Source organism: Pelobates fuscus, chromosome 3 (genome assembly GCF_036172605.1).
Source record: "Pelobates fuscus isolate aPelFus1 chromosome 3, aPelFus1.pri, whole genome shotgun sequence".
In the NCBI taxonomy this organism is placed as follows: Eukaryota; Metazoa; Chordata; class Amphibia; order Anura; family Pelobatidae; genus Pelobates; species Pelobates fuscus.
The window spans coordinates 188,167,532-188,195,380 of NC_086319.1; the positions used below are offsets into that span (position 1 = coordinate 188,167,532).

A 27,849-nucleotide genomic window follows, 5' to 3' on the forward strand; every position below is an offset into this window, starting at 1 on the left:
TATAGAATTTATTGCTGAAGCACTTTTCTTGCTGTGTAAGAGAACATAACATCATGGTCTGGTCGACTAACCTGTGAGGCTGATTCATCAAAAATCTAAAATAACTCCAAGCTGGCTGAATCAGCCACATAAAATAACATAACATGATGTCAATTTTTATTTGTAATGTGATTAGATCTATCCATCTCATGACTGTAGACAGTGACATTTAAACCTCAAACACTGACCTTTATAAAAATGTTTCAGTTTTGGTTTTAATATAGTAAGGGAGAACATATAATCAACATACTCCACCTAGGAGGCAAATAAAGATTCCCATTCTGCCTGCTACTTTCATTAGTCCAGTGATGGCTAATGCTAATGCAATGCTAGCTATTGTTGATGCTCGGCTAGCTCTGGCTTATAGCTGGCTGAGCGTCATGATCAACATATATAAGCACAGATTAGTATCTATCTAAAACATTTCTGCAAATTTTATTTTGTCTAAATGTCTTACACCCTGCTGTCAGGTTTTCAGCTCTTCTTACTCTTACACGTACAAAATAATAGGTTGACTCTCCCACCATAACCACAAGTTCTAGTCCATTGCCTGCAAATGTATTAATCAGTTGCATGAAAATAAATGTGGTTATATATAGAACATTGTATATGCTTTGTATTTAACGAATATATCATTCCTCCTCCCATGACTCCTCTCCTGTAACTGTCAAAAATAACCTACTAAGTTCTCAGTGAATACTTTTCTAGCAACCTATTTCATTAGCCCTACTTATACCCTTTGTCTCACTATACCCCACTCGCTCTAGCATGTAAGCTCATTGTGCAGTGCCCTCAGCCCCTCTGTTCCTGTGCGTCCATTTGTCTGGTTACAATTACGTGAAATTTGCTGGCGCTATATAAATAATATAATAATAGTAATAATACGTTTCTTGTTGCCTCTCCCCTCATATCCATTTTTAATGCCAGGGATTAACTATCTCCGTTGCCTATAATCTTCTCCAGCAACAAAACATTATCCTTTATTGAGAGAACAACAGGTATGAGAAAGAGAAAACATGAGTTACATGTTAATTCTAATTTCCTTGGAAAGGAACTTTGCAAAAAAAAGAAAAAATGTAAGCTCTCTCCTTTAACACGTTTAAAACTAGACTCCAGAATTGCAGCATTTATCCAGTCCTAGCTGTTCTTTTGCCTTAGGTGATCGATAAACAGGACTATTTACTAAAGTGAGTTCAAAGTTCAATTGAAAGTGAATGTCCTAATTTAGTCCAGAATAGCCAGATAAGAAATATAATATTTTGTTTTCAGTTTGGCTATTATTGCCTCAATAAAAGTTTGCTTTTAATTCCTCGCAATTCTCACTTTCGTGAATAATCCAGATACTATTTCGTCCTAAGCCTTTTTTTCCTAACAGTCCAGCACTAATAATAACTAATCTTTATAACTGCAAACACTGCAGTACCTTGTTTTGCAATGCCAATCAAAAGGATAAAGTCATTGCTTTGTGCTAGATGCCTATTCTTTGATACTAGTTGTATTGTCATTTTTGGTGGAGCATTGTCGAGATAGGTGATGTTTAAAAATGTAACCTCCAGCATTCACACAGGTTTCTTTCTGAATAGATTAAAATAAATGACATGTTATGGAAACAATATCAAGTGCATGCTTGGCTGTATATGTATTAATCAGGGAAACATTCTATTCCCATTTATTTTATCATGGGAAAATAGACCACATCAGAGAGCTGAGATGGGAACCAAAGCCTTTGTATATCTAGCTCGATGCTCCCTTGGTTGGTATGTGACACTGAATAACTGAAGTCAAGCTGTGTTGCTGCCTGCCCCCTGAACTCTCTGTGATGCTCTCATGCTGACACTTTGTGACTCCTGGTCTCTGTTCCACCCCTGGTGTGAGTCTTGTGCCTCTTTCTATTTGCTCGTCTAGTGAAGGCTAACCTTTGGCACCCAGCTGTTGTGGTCTGAGATTTCCATGATGTTCAGGCTGCGATAACTAGCTCTGCATCATGGGAACATAAGCATTCAATAGGCTAACCTCTGTCTTTTCTTTATTGCTATATTTTTTTTTTCTGGTTTCATCCTTCTGTCTCTAGACAATACAGTCTGCATTACATGTGCAGGTCCCGGTCTTCTATTCCTGTCTATGTGTGTTCTCATTTTTTTTATGTTGTCATGGGGGAGGAAAAGCTCTATGAAAGGGAATTTGCTAGTCAAGAAGTAGAACGTTCCAGCCTGCCTTCACTCTAACATGTGCAATCAATTTCTCCAAATTTAGAGGGTGTGCTGCTTGTGATGGAGTCCAGAGCAAACACATTTGACCATTGGACAACTTCTTGCTCAGTACGAAAATAAAGGAATTTTTCTGAGCAAGTTCTTGTCACTATCTCATTGTCCCTTATGTCTACATATACTTTATGGAAACTCCGGACATTGATGGTTTATTAGGAACAATTTCATTATTTCAGTCCCCCTTGGTAAAAGCAATTCTTAGGATACTGTGATTGCCTTTATTTAGTCTATCTTTACTAAATTGTGTATTTTCTTTTTACAGAGTTACCTATCAAAGAAATGATGATGACGAGGAAGAAGCCGCAAGAGAACGCCGCCGTCGGGCTCGCCTTGAGAGACAGCGCTTGCAAAAGGATGATGTTGGTGATGGGAACGTGACAGAAGTTAACTCTCAAAATAGGTAAATCGGTATAAACATATTTTTATTTTTATTTGTAAAGGGAACACTCTAATGACCAGTGATGATTTACATTGTCATAACAATCTGTTTATTGGTTACCCTACTATTGCATGTAAACGAGGCTGAATTGTTATGGTAATAGAAAAAGACGCGGGCATTCATTGCTGGCAGAGAGTTTTTAAAGAAAATGATCATGATGGTATGGATTTAGGTTGGCTGTTAATAAGCTGTTAATTAAAAGCTAAACAAAATTATGTATAATTAAAAATGTTTTGGGTGAACAAATGTAAAGCTCAACTAATTGTCTTGATTATCAGTTGATTAATTCTAATAAAACAAAATAAAACAAGTCATAAAGTGTCTTGCTGACTTCTAGTCCTTACAGACCAGTGATGATCCATTATGGTTTCAGACTAAAAACATGTTTTGTCTTTTTGTTCAGGGGCATTGCATAGTGACAAAAAGACCAGGGGTGTCTCTCCAGAGTTATATTTTGCCCCCTCGCACATATATTGACTTAAACACGTCCAAAACCCAGACTTATAATATGCCTTAAGTCCAACTCTAAACCATAATGTGTTTTGTGAAAATGCTTGCAATTCCTTTTTCCAAAACATTTTTGTATCAGCTTGTGGGAAAATAGGAAAATATAAAAACAAATTATATGCTGCAGACACTCCACCAAATATAAATAATACCGAGAGATGAAAAGGGAAGAAAACTAGACAACAGCTTGAATCAAAAACGTCTGTGTTTTTTGTTTGTTTTGTTTTTTTGGGGGGAGTTTAAAGTGTCTGTACGTGCTGGAATTTAAGTACATTATTGTAGATTTATATTTATTCAAGGAAGTCACTATAGCTACGAAAAAAAAAAAATCGAGGCCCTGAATACTGTGAGCGTCTATATCTGTGATATCTAACCTTTAGCATGGCATCTGTTGCTTAAAGAACATTTGAATAGCTGGGTTTTATGAGACATCTAGTCTATGACAGCTGGACTACAGAGCATACACATAACTGACTTTCATTTACTTGCTCTTCTACAACCACTTGTTTACATGGATGAAGAAACCAGATGTAATGCAACATACTGCTATCTTTATGTATGTTTTATGTATAACTTGTTATTCTCTGACACCAAGGACCCCAATACAATGCGCCACTGCAGTCATTCCGGACAAAGTATGTCCATCAACCCACTGGTCTGGCCAGTATAGTCCCCTCTGCCCTGTCTTTCAGGCTGAAAGCTGTCCCCTCAAGCTTATCCTTTACAAGCTTACCCTTTACTCCTAGAGGAGAGTAGGACCCACGGAGAGCAAAATGAAGGCAAGTGGGGGACTTTATGGTGTGTGTGTGTGTGTGTGTGTCAGCCTGTTTCAGTTAGTATGTTTTTGTGTACTTGGGTCGGTGTGGTTCTGCTTGAGTCAATGTGTGTGTGTGTGTCTGGGTCAGTGTGTGTGTGATTCAGTGTGTTTGTGTCAGTGTGTATCTGCTTGGGTCTGTGGGTGTGTGGGTGTGTGTCTGCTTTGGTCAGTGTGTGTGTGTCTGCTTTGGTCAGTGTGTGTGTTTCTGCTTTGTTCAGTGTGTGTGTGTGTGTGTGTCTGCTTTGGTCAGTGTGTGTCTGCTTTGGTGTGTGTGTGTGTGTGTGTCTGGATCAATATGTGTGTCTGCTTGAGTCTGGGTCAGTGTGTGTGTCTGCTTCGGTCTCTGTGCGTGTCTGCATGGTCAGGGTGTGTATGTCAGTCTTTGAGTCTGGGTCAGTGTATGTTGCGTGAGTCTGTGTGTGCGTGTGTGTCACTCTGTGTGAGTCAGTACATTTATGTCTGCATTGGTCACTGATTGTGTGGACCATTGAGTGTGAGTGAGTGAATGAGTGTGAGTCTGTATGTGTGTGTGTGTGTGTGTGTGTGTGCATATATATAAACATGGCATTGTAGTGGAGGTGTCTCTAGTGGCGGTCAATGTGACAGCTGTTGGAGTCTTGTTTAATCCTTCAAGGTAAGGCAATGTTTGATCTTGTGGGTTTAAACCTACAGGACCACTGTGGAGCAAATGGGGTGGCCAGTTGTTTTTTTTTGCCTAGGAAGGCAAAAATCCTTGCACCGACCCTGACTATACCTGCCTGGAAGGTATAGTCCCAAACATCTTTCCTCTGCCTGCTGCTAATATATTTTTATAAAGATGCTTTTTAGCTCAGAGGCCCTAGTTATTTTACTCTTTACGACCAAGTACACAGACTTGTCACAACACTCATCTTAATTACAAAGACTACACTACAACTCCAAAACTAACATTTAACAACCAAACATTCACACTCAAAACAATACATAAACATAACAAAGCAGGGAAACTGGCAGCAAAACTGGAGAAATGCAGTGGAATGAAGATACTACAAATAAAACCATACAAAAGAATCCTGTTTGCATGTATCTACATAGTATATCAATTGTAGACAAATAGAAACAAATAAACCAATTCCTTGCATTAAACATTTAGGTATTTACTCAACAACATTCTCAAAACAACATAAAAAGTGAAAGACTTTAATCATGGTGCTAGAATCAGAGAGCGTTCCTGCTCTCTGGTTCAGATATGTCAAACTTACTTTTTGGGTGCAGCGTCTGTGGTTCCTGGCAGATTGGATGATATTTGCCATGAAGTCTATGTAGCATACTAAACAATAAATGGAGATTAATAGAACCCCAAGCCTACGGATTTAGGCAGTGACACAGAATGTATGTTCTATCCTGTCAAATCACATCAAAACCAAAGTATTCTTTCAGCTAGTGAAGCCAAAACATATTCTCAACAACCATTTGCACCAGCAGAGTCTTTGGATATGGAGCCATACCCAACAGTTATTGCTGGGGTGAAGTGCAATACAGAATACGAAAAGTAACATCTGAGCTAACTGTCTCACTACTATCTCCCGGTGTTGTTTGTGAACTGAATACCCAGTGACTGGTATTAAGACAATGTTATTAGATGTATTAAAACTTGGAAGTAGAAACCTGTCTCAATATAGTGTTACCAGAAAGCAGTCAGAAGCCCCCAAAATTATTTTCTGTGAATCTACTTGGTGGACACCTCACAAGTATCTCTATGTCCAGAGTCTTGCACAGCTTGTCATTTTCCTCTGCCTCAAAACTCTTCCCAGGCATCAACTTACAATGTCTCTGTCAACTCCAAGTATCTCGCCATTAGTCCCTTAAAGTATCCCACTTTTCTCCGTAGTTTTAATCTCTCCCTTTAAACCCCTTTCTTAGCTTAATCTTAGTACTCCCGTAAACTCTCTTCTCATTATGTCTAATAATGCAATTGCACCACACTTGCTGATAAGAAACTCAAAGCGTTCTAGGTGCAGAACACAAGGGAACAAACCTAGGAGGGCCAGGCATAGCTTTATGGTAAAAACCAAAGAGAGAGTTACCTGCGCTCTCTCCTAAATCCCTATGTATTTTTAAACAAATGGAGGTCATTTAGTTACTCCAATGGCCATTGACGGGAATGCCCGCCTGTCAATGTCAAGGCAGATCCCGCTAGGCGGGTCCTACACTGACCTTTCATCTTGCTTCCTTGAGCATCTGGCCAGCTTTATGGTAACTGAGACTGTTGGAGAAATGGTACTGTTTATTATATATTTAATAGTAAATATAATTTATTCTATATTTTCATCCCTCCTTGATAGTCTGACACTGTCCACCTTCTTAAATAAAAACTCCACTAAAAATAATGCAAATCCTGTACTTATTTACTAAAATAAAATGGCCACACTTGTCAAATGTGGTCCATTTTTATTGCATACATATTCGAGGTATTCATTTGCACATATAATTTTTTTTTTTTTTTTAATTCTTTATTTTTGTTGTGCAGATAATTACAATGTATTAACGGTCGCCACAACAGCGTATTTCAGGATACAAAACAGTTTGACAGTGGCTTGAGAATTCGCACAGTTTTATGTTTTTTAGGTATGCTTAACCCCTTAAGGACACATGACATGTGTGACATGTCATGATTCCATTTTATTCCAGAAGTTTGGTCCTTAAAGGACCACTCTAGTGCCAGGAAAACATACTCGTTTTCCTGGCACTAGAGTGCCCTGAGGGTGCCCCACCCTCAGCGACCCACTCCCGCCGGGCTCTGGGGGGAGGAAGGGGTTAAACTTACCTCTTTCTCCAGCGCCGGGCGGGGAGCTTTCCTCCTCCTCTCCTTCTTCCTTGCGACGTCATCAGCTGAATGCGCATGCGCGGCAGGAGCTGCGCTCGCATTCAGCCGGTAGCATAGGAAAGCATTTACAATGCTTTCCTATGGACGCTTGCGTGCTCTCACTGTGATTTTCACAGTGAGAAGCACGCAAGCGCCTCTAGCGGCTGTCAATGAGACAGCCACTAGAGGTTTTGGAGGCTGGATTAACCCTCAGTATAAACATAGCAGTTTCTCTGAAACTGCTATGTTTATAAAAAAAAAGGGTTAATCCTAGAGGGACCTGGCACCCAGACCACCTCATTAAGCTGAAGTGGTCTGGGTGCCTAGAGTGGTCCTTTAAGGGGTTAACTAGACAGATTGGTAAAATACGATTATCTAACATTCAATGAGAAACTGACGTTTAGTTATCAGTTCTAATTTTGCTATGTTATCGTAGTCATAATGCATAAGCACGGTTTGCAGTGTAGCAGTAGCTAAGTGAAAAATACATATAAAAAGGTAAACTATGTGTATACGAGCCGGGAGATGTCATATAGCAGTGAAACATTGCTAAAGTTAGCCTACGTTGTGTATTCACATTTTTTTTTTTTTTGCAACATAAGCTAGGCAGATATGTCTAAACGTTAACAATCTGTTCGAGAACAAACATGCTTGCCGCATCACGACATCGTTGGCGCACAGAATATAGACATGTGGAATAAACAGCGGCATGGTATAAACATTTGCAATGCCGTAACGTGATAACCAATGTGGTTGACATTAGTTGATATGCGAGATTTTGCTTGTACCAAGAGCCTAGTATAATGCGTTCGACAGCCCTTTGTTAGTGTCACAGCGATAACCTATGTGGTCATGTCTTTACTTTTAAATAGTTTTATGTTATATGCAAGTTAATAGCAGACAGAGAACGGGTTTGAGATACATGGATGTTCTGTTGCCTACGTGGAGGCATAATATTGCAAATATAGGCTAGACAAACATCACACTGCACATCAGTTCTGTCGTAAGTGTTAACAAGCCAGTCATAACATCTCATTTATCATTCTGCGTGTGTTGGCAATAAGAGTGTAAGATAGATCTTAGCTGAAGTTTAAGCTCTGTTGCCCACACCATGTTATGACAGGGCAAATTAGAGTAGCGTATGTAACAGTTTAGGTCAATCTTATCTTAGCATTACTGGGCAATGTGTGTCAACCTAATAGTGAGTCCGCAGATGTTGACAAACTTGACAGCGGGAAATAAAACTTTGGCTTAACATGAAGGCATATTATTAAACTATGGCTTATCTAGGGGGCATATAATAGTGCAATATGAGATAACGAAGACTAATGACGTGAGCGAAGATCAGCTCAGTACGGTCCCCATTAAATGTATGATCGGGCCTTAAGCAATTTAACCCCCAAGTATTGCTGGCAATAGAGCCAAATCCTAGCGTCCGTGGAGCAAAGAGATCCTAATCTGAACAGCACACCATCACATTAAGCACATATGGTGAAGCTTTCATAGCGGTCAGACAGCGTTAGTCAGCTCATTAGGTTTTAGTAGGATGCATTATATGAGCGCCCATTTAAGCCCAACCCGGTAAGTCAGCTGCATTCTTGCTAAATTTAGATAAAGCATTATATATTACTGCTTATTTAAATTATGCCTATCTAGGTAAGTGATAATGCGTGCATCCAATTCAATCGTATGTGTGGATGAGAATACTGCGTTATTCCATTGTATGCTAGTATCTAAAAGTTAAAGCAGAATATTTTCAAACGTGTGGTCAAATGGGACGTTAACCGCTATGTCCAGTGAGAAAGATTAATAAGCATAACCAAATCGAGAACATTTTGCCATTAGTTAGGCTATAATAAATTACATGAAACTATTGCCCGCTGGGGCAGTACAACATAAAGAGCATATTTGGTTTTAGGTTGGATTATAAACATGTAAATATTCTTCATATAGTGCATCTGCCTGGTGCAGATAGTATCTAAATGTACAGTAAATGGAAAGGAATAGAAAAAAAATAAAATAGATTTTAAAACTATGCACAAATTGTCATCCTGAATAGCAGTCAGAGGGGGGCCTTGCTGCAGCACAGTCCCCGGGTCAACCCCGGGTCAACCTCCTTCCGTCTTCCCCACACTGCTCCCAGCCCATCGGCCGGGCCCTCCGTGCCGCCGTGGGCACTCAGGAGCAGAAACTGTCCACTGGACCCCCCACAAAGTCCACGGGCCATCTGCCCCCTGCACCTCCCCAGCTTCACGTTAGTCCCTCTGGAGTGCGCACTCTCATGTCTCTCCCGGTGTCGGCCACACACTTGGGACTGGTGCATATCCCCCACAGCCACCGGTCCGCCGGAGGGACAGTGCGATCCCGCCCCACAGGGCTCACGGCATCAGGGACAAGGCCCTCCGGGGACCCCCCATACCCAGAGGCCAGGGTACTCACTCCTCCAGCGGGCACTAGCTCAGCGCGGAGGATCCATCTGGCGCTGAGCATCACCGGGGACTGCATGAGCCGTCCAAATCAGTCTCTCAAGTGCACTGCACAGCTTCTCCCTCCGACATGAGTCATCAGGCGGGCCCCCTTCCAGTAGCCCCTGCCTGTTCAGGGGAACGGCATGGACTCCACGCGGGGACTCCCACCCTGGAGCGTGCCGCCTCCATAAGGCCGCGGTAACCCCCGACGGCCGGGGGGAGGGGGTAACGGAGCCGGGCTGCCTCACAGGCCAGTGTGGTCCTCCATGGAGGTCATCATAACCGATATGTTTGCTCTCCCAGCTGGTTGATCGTTTGCCTGTGCGTCCTCAGGGGCCGCTGACGTCTAGGCTTAAGATGGCGAGTGGGCCTGCTTTGTCAGTCCCGGTGGTCCCGGCTCGTTTTTGGCCTCAATCTGGTACCCAGTTAAAGCTTGGGTGCTTCTCTTTAACATAATATCAAGCGTTCCAGCTTTGGGGTGGTCTGCATGTTTAGTGCTGTTTTCCAGAGCTCAGGCCGGGAGACATGGTGCTCTGCGTCCGCTCAGCTTGGCGGCCAGGCCCTGTCCCCCCCTGCACATATATTTAATAGGTTTGAGATGAATATTGAGGGGGGGCATGTAGAATTTAGGAAAGTGACTTTACAATTATTTTGAAAACCTTACAATTCAGTGAAACGTTATCTGTACAGTATATGATATTTCTGCGAATCTATAAGTTTAATAATAATAGTATCAAAGTAATTAATCAGGAAAGAGGTTTTTGTTTACTAGTCTACATGTAAGTATTTGTTAACGTGATCATACATTAACCCTTAAAGACCGGAGGGCGTACAATTACACCCTATTTTAAGCGGCTCTAAACGACGCCGGGCGTAATTGTACGCCCTCCGGTCTTTTCTTACTTACCCGGTCGCCCGCGATCCCACGCCGGCGATCGCGGTTGGGGGGACTCCCAGGGAGTCCCCGCGGCACCTCCGTCCTCTTCCGAACCCCCCCCCCCCCCCGGCCATGTGAGAGTGAGGTCCTTGCGAGGACCTCACAATCACATGGCCGGGATAGCTGGCTGAGGCATTGCCAGCAGGGGGACTAACTGTAATGACAGTCCCCCTGCTGGCTGAAAATCAAATAAAAAAATTGTTAAATCAGTGTAAAAAATATATATATATATACTTAGATCATATATATATATATTATATATATATGATCTAAGTATATATATACACAAATACATACACACACATACACATACACTGTCTAGGTGTATTTTACTATTAATATATATATATATATATAATTATATATATATATATATATATATAAATATCAAATTACACGTAGACTGATACTGATTAAATATATATATAATTATTGTTATATATATATTTATATATAATATAAAAAAAATATGTAAATACGTTACAATTTTTTAAAAAAAAAATAGTTAAAAATAAATAATTTAGGGAGGGCGGAGCCTGACTGCCGAGACAAGCAGAAGCACAATCTTTGAGCTCCCAGCGAAAAACAGGAAAATCGACTCTAATTATTGCAAATCTTACCTCCAAACACATCAACACCGACGAGAGAACATACCCAGCATCATGGGTCGAAAAAGTAAAAAATCGCCGACAGACAGACCAGCTCCGGGACTGACAATTGGAGACATGTGGCGGCAAGCACGCGGCACGGGCGAAGTCAACATGGCGGCTCTCCACGGAGGCTGCTCCGACTTCTACTCGGATGACTGCTCTGGGGATGCGGAGGATGACTACCCCCCAGCTTCGGCCCCTAAGCAAAAGCCGAACCCCACCAAACCAAGGGCTGACACAGACTCCGATTTGGTAACCACCGGGGTCCTGAAAACACTGCTGGCGGACCTGCAGAAAAACATACTCACAGACGTCACCGCTCTCAGAGGTGAGCTGCAGGGTCTGACAGGCCGCATCTCGACACTGGAGGTCTCTTCCCAAGACAGCCAACAGCATATCTCCTCACTGCAGACAGCAGTGCAGGATCTCCAACGGCGGAACATAATAATGGAACGGCGCTTTAATGCCCAAGAGGACTCCAGGCGGAGGCATAATTTAAAGGTCAGAGGGATCCCAGACGTGCTGCCGGAGACGGAGCTGCCGCAAACATTAAAACGAATCCTGACTGCCATTCTACCACCCGGCCAGGCCAAGTACATCACACCCGTAGATTCTTTCCGGGTTCCCAAACCTCCCAAGGCCCCAGCTGCAGCCACAAGGGACACCATAGTCACCTTCAGAAGCGGGAAAGATAAAGCGGCGGTCCTCGCGGCCCTCCGAGACAAAACTCCCCTGCAACTGGAGAACATGCACCTGACCTTCTACGCCGACCTGTCCGGAGGCACACTGGCCTGGCGCAGGTCGCTTCAACACTTCACGTCCTTACTCCGACGACACGATATTCCCTACCGCTGGCGACCCTCCCAAACACTCCTAGTACAGCATGAAGGAAAATCACACCAGGTCCACGACACACAGGACGCAGCAAATCTCCTGCGAAATATGGGCCTACCACAGCTCCCTCACACCCAAGCGGGACCCCAAGACCATACCTCCCCAACTCACAGCTGGGACCCGACACGAATTACCACATTCGTGCCCAGGCATAATACGCCGGACGCATACGCATCGATTACCACATAAATGAGGGATACGGGACCCTCCACTTATCCTCACGACACCATGAGCTGCCCGCAGAGACTCTGGGGACCGGCTCATCATGCCACTGGACTCTCACCCAACTGTTGCTTCCTGGACTCTATGGTTTCTTGGGTTTCTTTGTTTTACTTGCTTCACGGACCGTACACATTGACCCTGACTTCCCCACCCTACCGCGTTCTGCACGACTCGAAGACCGGAGAACCCCAGACCCGCGAACACTCCTTGACTGCATCCGGAGGATGACTAATCTGGAGCACACCGCAAACACAGCTTGATCCGCCAAAGACTCACCCCAGCATATGAGGCCATCTTGAGAGGGACGTAAACTCTGACACTGAGGCCCACATTTCCTCACCACAAACGGTCACAGAGCCGGTAGCGGACATGGTGGACTCCAGCCTTAGCGGCCACTTATAGGCTCACCACACCCTTGACTTTCACGCGGACGTACGAACCACCTCCGCAGCTCCGACCATGGAGCCTCTGCACATCTATACCGGGACTCAAAAGTTTGTTTTTATGCCATTGTTTTTTCCCTCCCTTGTTTTTCTAGGTGCTGCATCACGACAAGGTAACGCCAACCTTGCCTCCCTACACTATACTGCACGTCTGAGTAGGCACTGCTCCATCAGAGGACATCCAGTCCTGCCATGCTCTAAATAACGTAATATCCTATGCAACCATGCTACAACGTTCCTTGTTCTGTTTATTATTATTTGCTTTTTTATCCTTTTCTATGTCGAACCCAGCAACCATGTTTGAACCGCCCTTAGGCGATAACAGCATGGTCTTGGGTGTTCACACAGACGGATAGTTGAATCCTGCGTAATTGTATAGCCCAATCTTCCTAATATGATGTTGTATCGCTCCACTGTCTATCTCACCTATTATTACTAGAGTAAAAGGTACAGCTAAAAGACAACCTATAAAGTCTAGCCAGAAAGTGAGCACCTACGAACGTACATTGTGCTCTGAACACACGATAGTGATACCAACAAATGCCTACTCTTGCCTCTGTAACCACAAAATTGTGCATAATCTGACACTGCTATATTTTATTTTGCCTTTTTCAACGTATAAGCGTTGACTTCGCTTGTTCGTTTGAAGAGTTCGTAAGTTATACTTAGGTTTCGAGTGAAAATCCTCCTACACCCTATGTATGCTCAACATTGTGCCTAGCCACCTAGCGGTGCGATCCCTTACATATACCCCAGAAAAGTTAGTTACCCTATGTCTATGCTCGGGGCTCTGCAAAGTATACATTGTACGGTGATATGAGGGTATTGCCAGACAACTAATCTGAAACGAAATCGCACAACACTTGGTTCTGTCCGCATGTAAGCCCCTTAAGTAATTGATAGAAATGTGCTTGTAATTCTAAACATGTATAGAGACCGTGCTCATGCAGGGGAGACGTATGGTAGGACTACCTGTACAATTCTCCTTCATTGAAACCTAAAAACGTTAATCTTTGTTAAAACTTATACTTAAAATATTTTATTTTGCCTTTTTCAACGTATAAGCGTTGACTTCGCTTGTTCGTTTGAAGAGTTCGTAAGTTATACTTAGGTTCCGAGTGAAAATCCTCCTACACCCTATGTATGCTCAACATTGTGCCTAGCCACCTAGCGGTGCGATCCCTCACACATACCCCAGAAAAGTTAGTTACCCTATGTCTATGCTCGGGGCTCTGCAAAGTATACATTGTACGGTGATATGAGGGTATTGCCAGACAACTAATCTGAAACGAAATCGCACAACACTTGGTTCTGTCCACATGTAAGCCCCTTAAGTAATTGATAGAAATGTGCTTGTAATTCTAAACATGTATAGAGACCGTGCTCATGCAGGGGAGACGTATGGTGGGACTACCTGTACAATTCTCCTTCATTGAAACCTAAAAACGTTAATCTTTGTTAAAACTTATACTTAAAAATGTGCCTGTTCATCAACTGCCATGACATGTAATACCTCTGATTGCTAACTAACCTCGATGTCGCTGTTGTGGCGCGCCAAGGTCGTTTGTTCATTTTGTGCACAACAAAAATAAAGAATTTATAAAAAAAAAAAAAAATAATTTAAAAATATATAGATGTGTGTTATTTTGTTCTAACTGTATTGTGATATTAATATATATATTTATATCAAAATACACGTAGAACGAAATAATATATATATATATCTATATGCATAAATATATACGTATATATAAATATATATATATACCTATATATAAATAAAAATATTTGTAACATTTTTTATATATATATATATATATATATATTTATATATATATACATATATATATATATATATATATATATATACATATATTAATTCTACACATATATTTATGTAATATTTTTACATAATTAGGTATCTTAATTAATTACAATTAGCGGGACCTGCCTGACAACCCATGCCGAAAGTGAAGGGAATTTAATTTGCTAGCACTATAGTTAACCCTATAACTTTTTAAGACACCATAAAACCTGTACATGGGGGGTACTTTTCTACTCGGGATACTTCGCTGAACACAAATATTAGTGTTTCAAAACAGTAAAATGTATTAAAACGATGATATCGCCAGTAAAAGTGACGTTTTTTGCATTTTTCACGCACAAACAGCACTTAAACGGACGATATTATTGCTGTGATACTTTTTACTGTTTTGAAACACAAATATTTGTATTCAGCAAAGTCTCCCGAGTACAACAGTACCCCTCATGTACAGGTTTTTTGGTGTTTTCAAAAGTAACAGCGTCAAATATAAGGCTTGTGTTTCATTTTTTTCACATTAAAATTCGCCAGATTGCTTACGTTGCCTTTGTGACCCTATGGTAGCCCAAGAATGAAAATGACCCCTATGATGGCATACCATTTGCAATAGTAGGCAACCCAAGGTATTGCAAATGGGGTATGTCCAGTCTTTTTTAGTAGACACTTAGTCACAAACACTGGTCAAAATTGGCGTTTTTTGCATTTTTCACACACAAACAAATACTAACGGTAACTTTGGCCAGTGTTTGTGACCACATGGCTACTAAAAAAGACTGGACATACCTATTTGCAATACATTGGGTTGTCTACTATTGCAAATAGGATGCCATTGTGGGTGTACATTTATTTCCTGGGCTACTATACAGTCTCAAAGGCAACGTAACCAATCTGGCGAATTTCCATTTCAAATGTAACACGCTATATTTGACCTTGTAACTTCCCAAAACACCATAAAACCTGTACATAGGGGGTACTGTTTTACACGTGAGACTTTGCTGAATACAAATATGTTTATTTTATTGCAGTAAAAGCAAACAGTGTTATGACATTGACAGTTAAAATGTCATGTAGAACTAAAAAAAATAATTTCTTATTTTCGCCCATTTTTTTCATATTAAATTATGGTTCATAGCTAAATATTTGATATTAAATGAAAGCCCTGTTTCCCCTGAATAAAATGATATATAATAAGGGGGGTGCATTTAATATGAAAGAGGTGAATTACTGTTGGACAGACATATAGCGCAAATGCCAGGTTTTGTTTACGTTTTGTTCTGTTCACAACGTGTACATTTGGCTCAGTCCTTAACCCCTTCAGGACGGGTGACGGACAAGGTCCGTCATCCTGGGGATACCCTTAACGACGGTTGACGTACCTCGTCCGTCACGCGGTAAAATTAACCCCAGATCGCGGCGATCGCGGGGTTAATGGTGCTCCGGTCTGCCTCTGCATTAGAGGCCGACCAGGAGCACCGGATCGGACTGTCCCAGCACATGTGCCCGCTCTGACAGCATGTCAGAGCGAGCACATGTTCTGTGTATACTCACCTTCCGCCTCCCTGCACTTCCGGGTTCACTCTGAAGTGCAGGGAGACGGATCAGTGCTGATCCTGCCCCCTGTGTAAAAAAAATAAAGTTTTAATAAAATCCCACCCCCCTTTACCCATTTTAATAAAAATTAACCCTTTCCCTGCCAATTGATAACGGACTACAGTGATCAATTGGCAGGGATTACATGTTACTGTCATCTGATTTTATTTTTTAACCCCCTGAGGGTTAATTATTATTTTTTTTAACCCTCAGGGGTTAAATTTATTTTATTAATTAATTTAAATATTTTAAAATTATATATTTAGCTAACTGGGGTGGGTGGAAGTTAGTGGGGAATTTGGGGATTTTGAGTTAGGCTAACTAGGGGTTAACGTTAAAAAAAAGTTTTAAAATAGGCTTTAAAAAGTTTAAAATTACTTTTTAAAAAAAAGTTTTAATAACGTTTAAGTAAAAAAATAAAAAAGACACCCACCTTTACCCAGTCTAAATAAAAATTAACCCCTTCCCTGCCAGTCGATCACTGCCTACAGTGATCAAAATACAGACCACAGTATTATACGGTGATCTAATTTGTTTTAACCCCTGAGGATTAACTTTTATTTATTTATTAACTCTCAGGGGTTCAATGTATTTAATTAATTAATTTAAATATTTTATAATTATATATTTTGCTAGCTGGGGTGGGTGGGAGTTATGGGCAAAAGGGGAATTTACGGTTAGTGCTGCTTACTGCTAGGTAGGGGTTAATGATAAAAAAGCTTAGAAAAATGTTAAATCTGTAAAAAAAAAAAGTTTTAAGAAAGTTTAGAAAGTTTTAAAAAATAATAAGCAAAACAAAAGTTTACCAACTAGTTTAAAAAAGTTAAAAAATACATTAAAAAATACTCATTGCCGCTACACCTGGAACAAACTAGAGAAAAAATGAACCCATGCTAAGGTTCAAAATATGCCTTTTGAATTACCCCAGGGTGTATTCTTTAATAAATAGTATGTGTTTGGGGGGAAGTTTCAATAACCAACCATCTAAACTACTCCTAAATGGAACATGGACACAGCGTAAAACTTCAAAGTTAGAAAAAAACTGAATGGCTGCGTCTCAAATGTGCCCCTTCAACATTCTCATATACCTGGCAAAGGTACATACGGGGGTATTGCTGTACTCAGACGACATAGCTGAGCAACATATGAAGTATTATACAGTCATAGCACACATAAGGGTTGCAAAATATACTGCGCAAACTCACTTTGTGTGTCAAAAAGGCAGAAAAATGCTTATTACCACTACACTTTGTACAAGCTAGCGGAAAAATTATCCCATGCTAAGGTTCAAAATATGCCTTTTGAAATACCCTGGGATGTCATCTTTAAGAAATGGTATGGCTTTATGGTGTATTTGGATTATATAGCCTGGTAAAATACTTTAAAATGGGACATGGGCAGAGCGCAAAAATTTAAAGTTTGCAAAAAACTGGAATGGCTATGTCCCAAATGTGCCCCTCCAATGTCCACATATACCTGGCAAATGTACATACGGGGGTATTGCTGTACTCAGCCAACATAGCTGAGCAACATACAAAGTATTTTACAGTCGTAGCACACATAAGGTTTGCAAAATATACTGTGCAAACTCACTTTGTGTGTCAAAAAGGCAGAAAAAAACGCTTATTACCACTACACTTGGTACAAGCTAGCGGAAAAATGATCCCACGCTAAAGTTCAAAATATGCCTTTTGAAATACCCTGGGATGTGTTCTTTAAGAAATGGTATGCCTTGATGGTGTAGTTGTAATATGTAGCCTGCTCAAGTGCTCCAAAGTGGAACACAGACACATCAAAACCCTCCATGAAAATTCACACTTAAAAACGTAAACTTGTCACGGTGTCATTTTACTCAGAAGACTTAGCTGAGCATAATTTGGGCGGTTTGAACTTAGTGGCATATATGAAATAGACAAAAGGCCCAGCAAAAATGTAATCCGTATGTAAAAAATGCCCAAAATAATTTTTTACCACATACTTTGGCATATAGTGGTGAAAAAATGGGGGCATGTTAAGGCGCAATATGCACCATATGAGATACCCTGGAGTGTCTACGTTTACAAATGGTAGGCCTTTGTGGTTTTTTTTTTGAACAGTCAAACTGTTATAATACCCCAAATGGAAGCATTGGCTCATTAAATCTGTCTCTCAAAATTCTACTGTGAATACTGAAAAGGATAGGTCTCCTATATGGCACTGTAGCTTCACGAAATAGTGCCAAAGACATACAAAGGGGGTGTAATTTTACTCAGCAGATGTAACTGAACACAAAAAAAACTTTGTAAAGGAATAGCGCACACCAACTTTACAAAATACACACGAGAAGTTCTTTGTTATAAGTTTGTGTGCCAAAAACAAAAAAAACCCACAATTTTTCTCCAATATTTAGCAGAGGTTGGCGGTGAAATGACTGCGTAGAAAGTGTCAAAACAACCTTAGGTAAATAGCCTGTGATGTCTACTTTATATAAATATATACTTTTGTGTGGCAATTTTGTTTTCTTTTATGGCTATTAAGCTTACAAGACAAACATACCAAATTCTAAAATTGCTCCGCATTAAAGGTTTATTTTACTCCTTGTGCTTTGTGACCTGTAACTACCAAAAAAAACTTAAAATCCCAGACACATTATATATTCTGTAAATCAGAACAACTAAATGAATTTATTTTTAATTGCTTTCTTTAACCTGCACTAATTATGCACACATTATTTTTTTTATTATTCTTTATTTTTGTAGTGCATAAGCTGATAACATGTTGTTGCAAGGTACCCCAAAGGCATTCCTCCAACGATTAAAAGACATTTGAAACATATAGGTACATGCAAAATGAAGCACAATTTTTATATTTAGAGATAGTTTAGGTAATATGATTAACTAGAAGAAAATAAAATGGATTAAATAGATTAATCAATGCTTAACGTTGTTTACAGTGGCCTTCGTGTTATACATATTGATGAACGCATACAGTTTAAACTCCGCCAGTGAAAACGCTCTATCGCTGTCTCACAAAGGATAACAACAGGGGTTGGTTGGAGAAGGCATATTTCGAGCTGTTAGCGGCTTTGGATAACATGCTGAGATACTTAAGTGTACCGCTGGCCATGGGGGCAGGGAAGTAGAAACATGCTAACTTTAACGTGACTGAAATGGCCACAGGTCTGATTACATACAGCAAAACTCACTCGGTCTGGTAGAGTAAGTGGTAAAAGGTTATAGCCTGCTAGCCGTCTTTTAGAGCCCTCAAGTGCTATGTATCAATAAAGTTCTAAGGTGGTGCTTGTGGTTTTAACTGAGGTGTTTTCATCATGTCCCATAGCTTGGTCCAGAATTGGTCAAAGGCTGCATCCAGTCGCTGCTGAATGTCGCTGCCATTCTCTGTCTCTATATGCACACATTATTATTGCAAAAACTGTAAAAAAAAAAAAAAAAAATTAAATTATTTTTTTGCATTTTTCTGTATTTTTTTATAATAAATAAGCATTTATATATATTTGTTATATCAAATTAAAGCCCTTTCTGTCCTTTAAAAAACAGTATATAATATGTGTCGGTGCAATAAACGAGAGAGATGCAAATTGCAGTTGAACGCAAACAGCAAGAAAATGCAAAAATTGCTTGTGTCATTAAGCGTAAGACAAGCTTCTGAAGCTGTGTCCTTAATGGGTTAAGGGGTTAATAAAAAGAAGCCTCTAGTGTCTAGTACCTTTCTAATTTATGGTTACCCACGATTAAAAAATAATCAACTTGATCACAGATGTCTTATTAAACTTATGAGAATGAAAGTTTGATCCTGCTCTTATTCAAATCTGTGAATGAAATAATACAGTTGGAACTCCATTCATAGATCTATCACACTTGTTCTTGTTAAGAAGGTACATTTCCATGAGAATTACAGCTCAATTGGTAAAAATCTTAACAATAACCATGTGTTTTAAATCTTAAGAATAAAAACATCAAAAAGAAAATCTATTATGCAAGAAATGCCTGGAGTATAGGGGGGATTTACAGAAACCACAGTTATACAAAGTATCCAGATTTGAATTTTAAAACAAAATGCATATTCTCAATGTTGAACAATTAGATTCCTTATTTGGCTATTTTATTATGAATTGTGGTTTTTGTTATGTTTTTATTTTAGTGAGTGTTGCCTCATTTCCATGGATACCACACAAAAACCATCATATAAGAGAAATTACATCAGGGCAATACTGCTGTGACTACACACTATCATTGTAATGTAACCGCAACAGAACAGAATTGTGAACCCTTTATATATGAAAGGTGCTATTCTAGGCTGCAAAAACAGAGAGCATTTTAAGCAAAGATTAAAAAATAAGCTTATTCTTCCTTTAATTTCCAAACACAACTAAGTAATAAATTAAAATATAAGAAGCATTTTTTTTAATTCTATGGCCAATGACGCATCAAACGCTCACTGTTTTCTTCTTGCGTCACGTGGCTACAGGCTGCATTTAATCTGACTCCACAAAAATATAAGTATAGAGAACTTGTCATGATTAATGATATAATTGTGCAATTTAAAACTGATGGGAATGTGATATTCTCAGTGTTATATGAAGCTAATAAAATATTTTATGCATGTATAGGGAGGGCCAAGACTCTATTCCTTTACGCTGCTTGCTGCTTTTCCCCGTATCGTCCACACGGGGGTTGCATGCTTCCAATACTGGAGAAGGTTCACGCTAAGCCATGCGGGGAGGGTGCTGAGGAGTACTGGCATCAGTTAGCGGCTTACTGATTTTTACTTTGTGTAATAGAGGCGTACAGGTTCAGGCAGCCTGACTAACTTTATCTTAACCTCTGTGGATTATACTCTAATTTGTGGTTCCGTAGATGAGTTTTGCTGCAATGCCTTTTATTTTTTAGATTTTATTTTGCTTCTTTTTCCATGGTTTTGTTTGCAACATTCTTTGACATACTGTCTGTCACCTTTAATCTTACACTGGTTAACTCCTAAACGACCCTTCGTGACTATAATGTAAACAACCAAAAAAAAAACCCAGAAAACAGAAAAGGAAAGACAACTGTATTAATTGGGGACCTGCGTGTCCTTTCTTATTCATGTCAATAAAACTTTCATTTACAAAAAAAAAATATTTTATTCATCAGACTAGGCATATCAACTCCTTTTTACATTATCAGTGGGATCTATTCACCCTTTAGATTAGAACATGTACCTTGACACAAACAAATTAAAAAAATAAAAATAAAACATTGAAAATCACCTACACTATGACTTGTATTAATTATTTATTTTTTCGTTTTTTTTTAAGTTTGTATTAAAGATTTAGCAAATTGCTTCATAAACAAGTGCATCCCAGGCATAGCTGGGACAAACATGGCAAATAAAGAGGAGAAATAGAAACATTGTTTAATGTACTCCTCCTCTCTATGCTTTCTCTGAGCTGACTGCCAGATGCAAAGGACACCCACATACAGGATAAAGAAGTGTGGATATCTGCATTTCAATTTAATACATATTTGCTAAATCTAGCAATAAGTACACATACAATAAAACGTTGTGGGACGTAACAGCTCTCCTTTAACCCTGCAAAGACCAGTGGTATGTCATGCTCTGATCACTTTCTGGACCTTAAAGACATTATTCTAGTGTGGAATGGCCTGCTCATTAATCTGTAGCAGCTGTGTACAGATATGCTGTCTTGATATGAGTGAGGATTCCATTTTTTTAAAGGATCTTTAAAGACTATTATTTTATGAAAAAAATATTCTGCTAGAATCCGATGTTAACAAACAGTAGATTTGGGGATTTTGCTGGCGAGACATTTTTTGTCATTATTACTATTCTGACTTTAATGTCTCTGATAAAATTAAAGCTAGAGAGGATCGTTCTATAAATCCACAGATATTGTAATTTCATTATAAATATATTGCTGCTTATTTCACTAAAACAAAAAAAACATTAATATTGATGCTTTTTTGCTTTGTTGTGTGTGTGTGTGTGTGTTTGTGTGTGTATGTGTTTATATATAACACATCTAGAACTCTTCTCAGTCTTCGTATTCATGGGAAATAACTGACATCTGTGGCTTGCGTAACTTTTCTTCATGACTCTTAGTTTCCTGCTCATTTTACTGCTATATTTCAGGGAATAGCTGTATAAACTATAAGTGATCACCATGGTTCAATTAGACACCCTTGATTGGGGTGAGTGGGGGTGGGTGCTCTTCCTAACTTTGTTATTTTAGAAGAGTACAAGACAGCCCTAGTTTTTGTCAGACTGCTCAAAAACATTTTCACAAAATGTAAATGTCATCAAAAGACTCTTTGCACCATAACGAACACAACAAGCTGTAATGGTTCTGGTGCTCAGAGTGTCAATTTAACTGCAAGAAGTGTACCAAATGGATATCTGTTTTCTTTTTTTAATATTCTACAACTATACTTCATTGTATATGCAAATAGTATTGGTTTTTATTTTGCTTTCTGTCCTTCCGTTCTGTGTTTTTATGTGAGAATATAAAACATATACTGGGCATACGTTGATGACTCACTTTGGTTTCTTTTCTTACAGTATAACAGTAGAGGAGACCAAATCCACAAGCATAACAAACAGTGATATTACCTTGGATGATGAAGCTGCTTTGTCGGACAGATTGGCCAAACGAGAAGAGAGACGTCAAAAACGTATGAAGGAGGCTCTGGAACGTCAAAAGGAATTTGATCCCACAATAACCGATGAAAGTCTATCACTTATAAAAAGTAACCGCAATGGAGACAATGAAGTTGAAGAAAATGACACCTCTATCAATGACGATGTATCTGTGACTCGACGAACAAAATATGAAGTTGAAGAGAGTGAGACAGTGACCGTATCCCATGATAAGAATGATGAGAAGGAAGAGCCACAATTAGAAGTGGAAGAAGAAAAGACAGATGAGCAGGAACATGTAGAGGAAACACACTTAGAGGAAAATCAGGTAGAAGTGACTTTTGAAGTAAAAAATGTATCCCATGCAAGTAAGGCATTTGATTTAGGAACAGATGGTGTAGGACGTGGTTTAGTAATAAATTTGCAATTAGAAGCAGTGGAGAGGAAAGAAGATGATGAGAAAGAAAGGCAAGAAGCAGAAGAACGTAGAGCAGTGGAAGAAAGTGAGAGGGTTGAGGCTGAAAGGAGAGCAGCAGAAGAAAGGGACAGGATTGAAGAAGAAGCCAGAAGGGAGGCAGCAGAGAGGGAAAGAATTGAAGCAGAAAGAAAGGCAGCAGAGGAAAGGGAAAGGCTTGAAGCAGAAGCCAAAAGGGAAGCAGAGCAGAGGGAAAAAGAGAGAGCCAAAGCAGAGGAGCTAGAGAAGGAAAAACAACAAAAACAAGAGAGGAAGGCAGCAGAGGAAAGAGCTGAGGCTGAGAGAAAAGCAGAAGAAGAAAGGATAAAGGCAGAGCAGAAAAAGGCACAAGAGGAGAGGGAAAGATTAGAAGCAGAACAGAGGAAAGCAGCTGAGGAAAAAAGAAAGGCGGAGGAGAGGGAAAAGAAAAAAGCTGAGGAAAAAAAAGCTGCAGAGGAAAAAAAAGCGGCAGAAGAGAAGGCTAGGTTAGATGCCAAAAAGAAGAATGAAAAAGTAAAGACAGAAGAGAAAAAAGACAAAAAAGCTGATGACAAACAGGTAAAAGAAAAGAGGGCGCAAGAGGAAAAGATCCAGCCTGCATTCCTGAGGAAACAGGTACATTTTCCAGCACTTATAACACATGTGTTTTGGAAAATGGAATGCCACACCAAATTTTGCCCATCACTAAAACATTGATGCTTCTTGGCAAGCGATAGCCGTGCTTTGTTTTGCTGTTAATTAAGATTACTCTTTTTGATACCTAACTAACACACTTTAGCATGCCCCAAACGTGAAATAAACCGTTAATAGCATGTCAGGATATGTGGGCAGACATAAACGTGTAACCGTTGAATTTCACAAATTTGTGGTCACATTTGCCACAGGCTTTTGGGTGTTGAGTTAAAGCTGAATGTACTCAGTTTGTGCATGTTGTACTCTGTGAAAGTGGCTCTCAAGCTCTGGTCTTGCCTTTATTCAAATCTCTGCTCTCAGATATCCAGACACAACATGTATTCTATTAATAATGGAAAGTTGAAACCGAACAGTGACTATTGCCTTTAAAGTTAGAAATGTGGTTCTCTTGGGCAAAATTCGACCAAATTGGTCAGTTGACTTAAAGAGGTTATGAGCCACTGTTCTAAGAGTGTAACAAGAAAGCTATTGTTTTCACAAAGAGATTGACTAGCTTGTTTCACAGGATTGTTTTCATGAATGGCTTGGAAACGTAGGTGCTAGCACTTGGAATGTTCACAATCTATAGAAGTATAGATACTCTTTATTGAACCACAGTAAAGAAGACAGATCTGTCCCAGTCTGTGGATGGCCTTCCTAACTCTAGAATAATGCTCCTGAACCATATACAGAGGTGTATTCACTAAACTGAAACTTGCATTTGACTTAATATAGATGAATCTTTTGAAAGCAGGAAAAATAGCTTTTTACAGAGTTTGTTAGTGATTAAGGGAGCATAATGTAAAATTGAGATCTAAGCCCTCTCCCCCCCCCCCCCTCAAAAAAAACAAGTAGATATAAATGATAGGCATTTATGTTTGTATATATTACTTGAAGTTAATGATTTATACAATCAATTGATTTTCTCTAAACTGCAAGTTGTTGCTTGCCATGCCTGTTTAGTGGATCAACTTCATAGGCCCATTAGGCTTAAAATTCAACTGGAGTCATTATCACAGTTTGCAAGTGTAAAGTAGATAGAACTGTCCCAAATATAATTAAGCACACCTGCATTAGGAAGATACAGTTGCACGCAACCACGTGTGTGGCCATCGGATTGCTTCACCTTGAAGTCTATGTTGCACGTGTCCTTCAAGGTAACCTTCTAGAGTCACATTTTGACTTTAAATATGGAAAGGGAGAAGACAAAGACTCTAAATTTGAAGCTAAGAAGGAGAAAGATGTGCACCCAAGAACTGGATTTAAAAAAGAGGAGGTAATTTTGTTTTAGAAATGTAACAATCAAAACACATTTGGAAGGTTTTTGGCTTGGTTTTTAACCAAATGCTGTTTCTTCTGTTTCTGGAAAAAGGTTTAGTCTGCATGTAGATCTTGAGTTGTTGCAGAGCTTCAACCAAATGATGCTGGATAACCTACCTGTTCTCTACCTCCTTATAGTCTCAGATAGAGAACTTCTGAGCCTACTTGCCATATCAGTGTTGTGTGTGGTTGCAACCAGTAATTGGGTTCTGTTGTAGAGTAGATGTCCATTTGAAACACAAATGCAGCATAGGCAAAACTCTACCTGTTTAGATTAATTTTGTAATATAATTTTCTTAAATTCACATTGCTATAAAGGTAAAATAAATATAATAAAATCATCTGTGGTTGATCAGTTTCTATTTATAAGCCAATGTGCCATATATACATGGACATATATTTGTCAAGCTCTCTGGGGAGTCTTTGCAGACACTGGCTTTCGTATAGTTCTCATAAAAGCTGAGTAATACAGGCTTAGTAATGTAAACTACATATGCCATGAGGTTTGAAACAGAGCATAAAGATACCATTCTTTTTTCCAACTTAAACAATATATTATTCTAAAGTGCATATCACACAGTAATGTTTGTCAAGGAGAGTTATCCAAAATCCAGATATGTGTGCTGTACATGCAAACTCGAAAAAGTTCCATGCTCCTTTAGAGGGAGCCAGCTGTAAATTTCAGAGATTTATTCACTACACAGTGCGTTTTTTGTTTGACAACGAAACCAACTTCTATAGTTTAAGAAATAATTGAAACACATTCAAGTTGTACATCTAGTACATTTTTACACAAATGAAATATTAATATGCATTTATGAATTTCCTGTATAAGGACATTAAATGTATGAATTAAATATATATATACATACATATAGAGACATTGAATTTAAAGGGTCTCTCCAGTGCTAGGAAAATATGTCAGTTTTCTGGCACTGCAGGTTCCTGCAGTGCTCCTCTCCCGCCCACCCCCCATCTTATGTTTCTGAAGGGGTTAAAACCCCTTCAGTGACTTACCTAAATACAGCGCCGATGTCCCTCGGCGTTGGGTCAGGCTCTGCCCAGGTTTCTAATGTGCGCATTTGACCTTTTCATAGGGAGATCCTAATGCGAGCAGAGCCATTGCTGCGCATGCACATTAGGTCTCCCCCGCCGGCGGACATTGGATAGAGGGCACTGACGTCGGCGGAGGAGACCTAATGTGCATGCGCGGCATTAGACCTCCCCATAGGAAAGCATAATTATTAAGCATTATTCAATGCTTTCCTACGGGGATTCCAGCGATGCTGGAGGTCCTCATGCATAGCGTGAGGACGTCCAGCGTCGTTTAAAACACTTTTTGTGTTCTAAGAACACAGAACTACCTCTAGTGGTTGTCTGATAGACAGCCACTAGAGGAGGACTTAACCCTGCAAAGTAATTATTGCAGTTTATAAATACTGCAATAATTACACTTGCAGAGTTAAGGGTGGTGGGAGTTGGCACCTAGACCACTCCAATGGGCAGAAGTGGACTGGATGCCTGGAGTGTCCCTTTAAGGGAATTGATATCCTGATTCAGGTCAAGAAATCTGGGTTGCAACAATTTGCTCACATCCATTTTTTTTTTTTTTGCACAAATTTGTAAAAATAAAAATGAAAAATTCTCATGTCATCTCTAAAAAATCTTTTTAAAAATAAACATTATTATTTTAGCTGTAGTTTTCAGTTTTCAGAAGGTAATGCTATCTTGGGGACCTGTAATAAACCATTTAACCTTCATTCTTGTCTTTGCCTCCTCAAATTCTCCAATTATGATAGATCTAAACGTCTAGTTTTATTTAAAAAAGTTATCATCTACCAACGTCACAGACTGGTGATACAGCGGCTCACTTAATTGCCAATTTATCAGGACAACCGGGCATTTGTTTGAGCAAAGTTTGTAACATTGTGTTGAAAGGAACATGTTTCCTTTAGCCTATCTGGAATATGTTACTTATTGACTTGTCTAATTTGTTGGTCTGAATGATATACAAAGTGAAACAAACATTTTCAGCATCCCTCATTAGTCAGGTAGTACTTTTAAAACAATTAAATAATATATTTTGGCCTTGTAGATTATATTGCAGGTGACAATGAAGCTGCTTTTTATATATTATGAAAGGACTGGTTCTTTGCTGCAGGTCAAATACTGTGTTGCAATCTGCTCTTTTGTTCATTGTTTTTCTTGTCATAAAATAATTTGAACAGGTAAAGGAAGAGAAAAGAGGATTCAAGGAAGAGGTGAAAACCAGCTGGGAACGCAAGAAAACTTTTCCAGAGACCAAAGTACAAAATGGAGAAGGTCCCCACGAAGTCACTCCGAAGCTTAAGCAACTTGAGAAATTTGGGTAATGCATGAGAATACCTGTGTTTAATGTTTTGTATGAAGGATTTAAAAAAAAAACAAAAAAACAACTCTTAACATTGTCTTACAAAGGTGTAATATCCAAGATAGTTTATTGCTGTTACAACAAAATCAACATGAAGTTTACATAATGCACATGATAAAAAAAATAGATTCCAACAAATAACAATCCCTCGTTAATATTACCACATTCTTCTGATTGATAACAGTAGCATTTTGATGTAATATTTTTCTTGTGCTAAATCACCGTATTAGAACTATTTGGGGGGCGTGGCCTGGACTCCGTTGTGAACGGAAGTGTCTGAACTGAGCTTCCAGTGGATTAACTAAATATTGGCTGTTTAACGATTTCCACCACTACTATGGGTAACATGAACTCGTCCCTAGCAGCCCAGGAGGCTCCTGACCCAGGAGCAGCCAAGAAATCGGGTAAGTTTGACCA

General features: G+C 39.5%; 1 protein-coding gene across 5 annotated transcripts in view; it reads left to right on the top strand.

Moving 5' to 3' along the window:
• Positions 1–27,849, top strand: part of CALD1 (caldesmon 1) — a 200,529-nt gene that overhangs the window by 120,532 nt on the left and 52,148 nt on the right. For 4 of the 5 annotated variants that reach the window (XM_063447830.1, XM_063447827.1, XM_063447828.1 and 1 more), the window contains 4 exons: positions 2,569–2,706; positions 22,499–23,645; positions 24,901–24,978; positions 27,251–27,390. In XM_063447830.1, coding sequence (XP_063303900.1) covers positions 2,569–2,706; positions 22,499–23,645; positions 24,901–24,978; positions 27,251–27,390 — 1,503 coding nt within the window. The remainder of the gene's footprint in view (positions 1–2,568; positions 2,707–22,498; positions 23,646–24,900; positions 24,979–27,250; positions 27,391–27,849) is intronic. The other variant, XM_063447831.1, reaches the window with a different exon arrangement.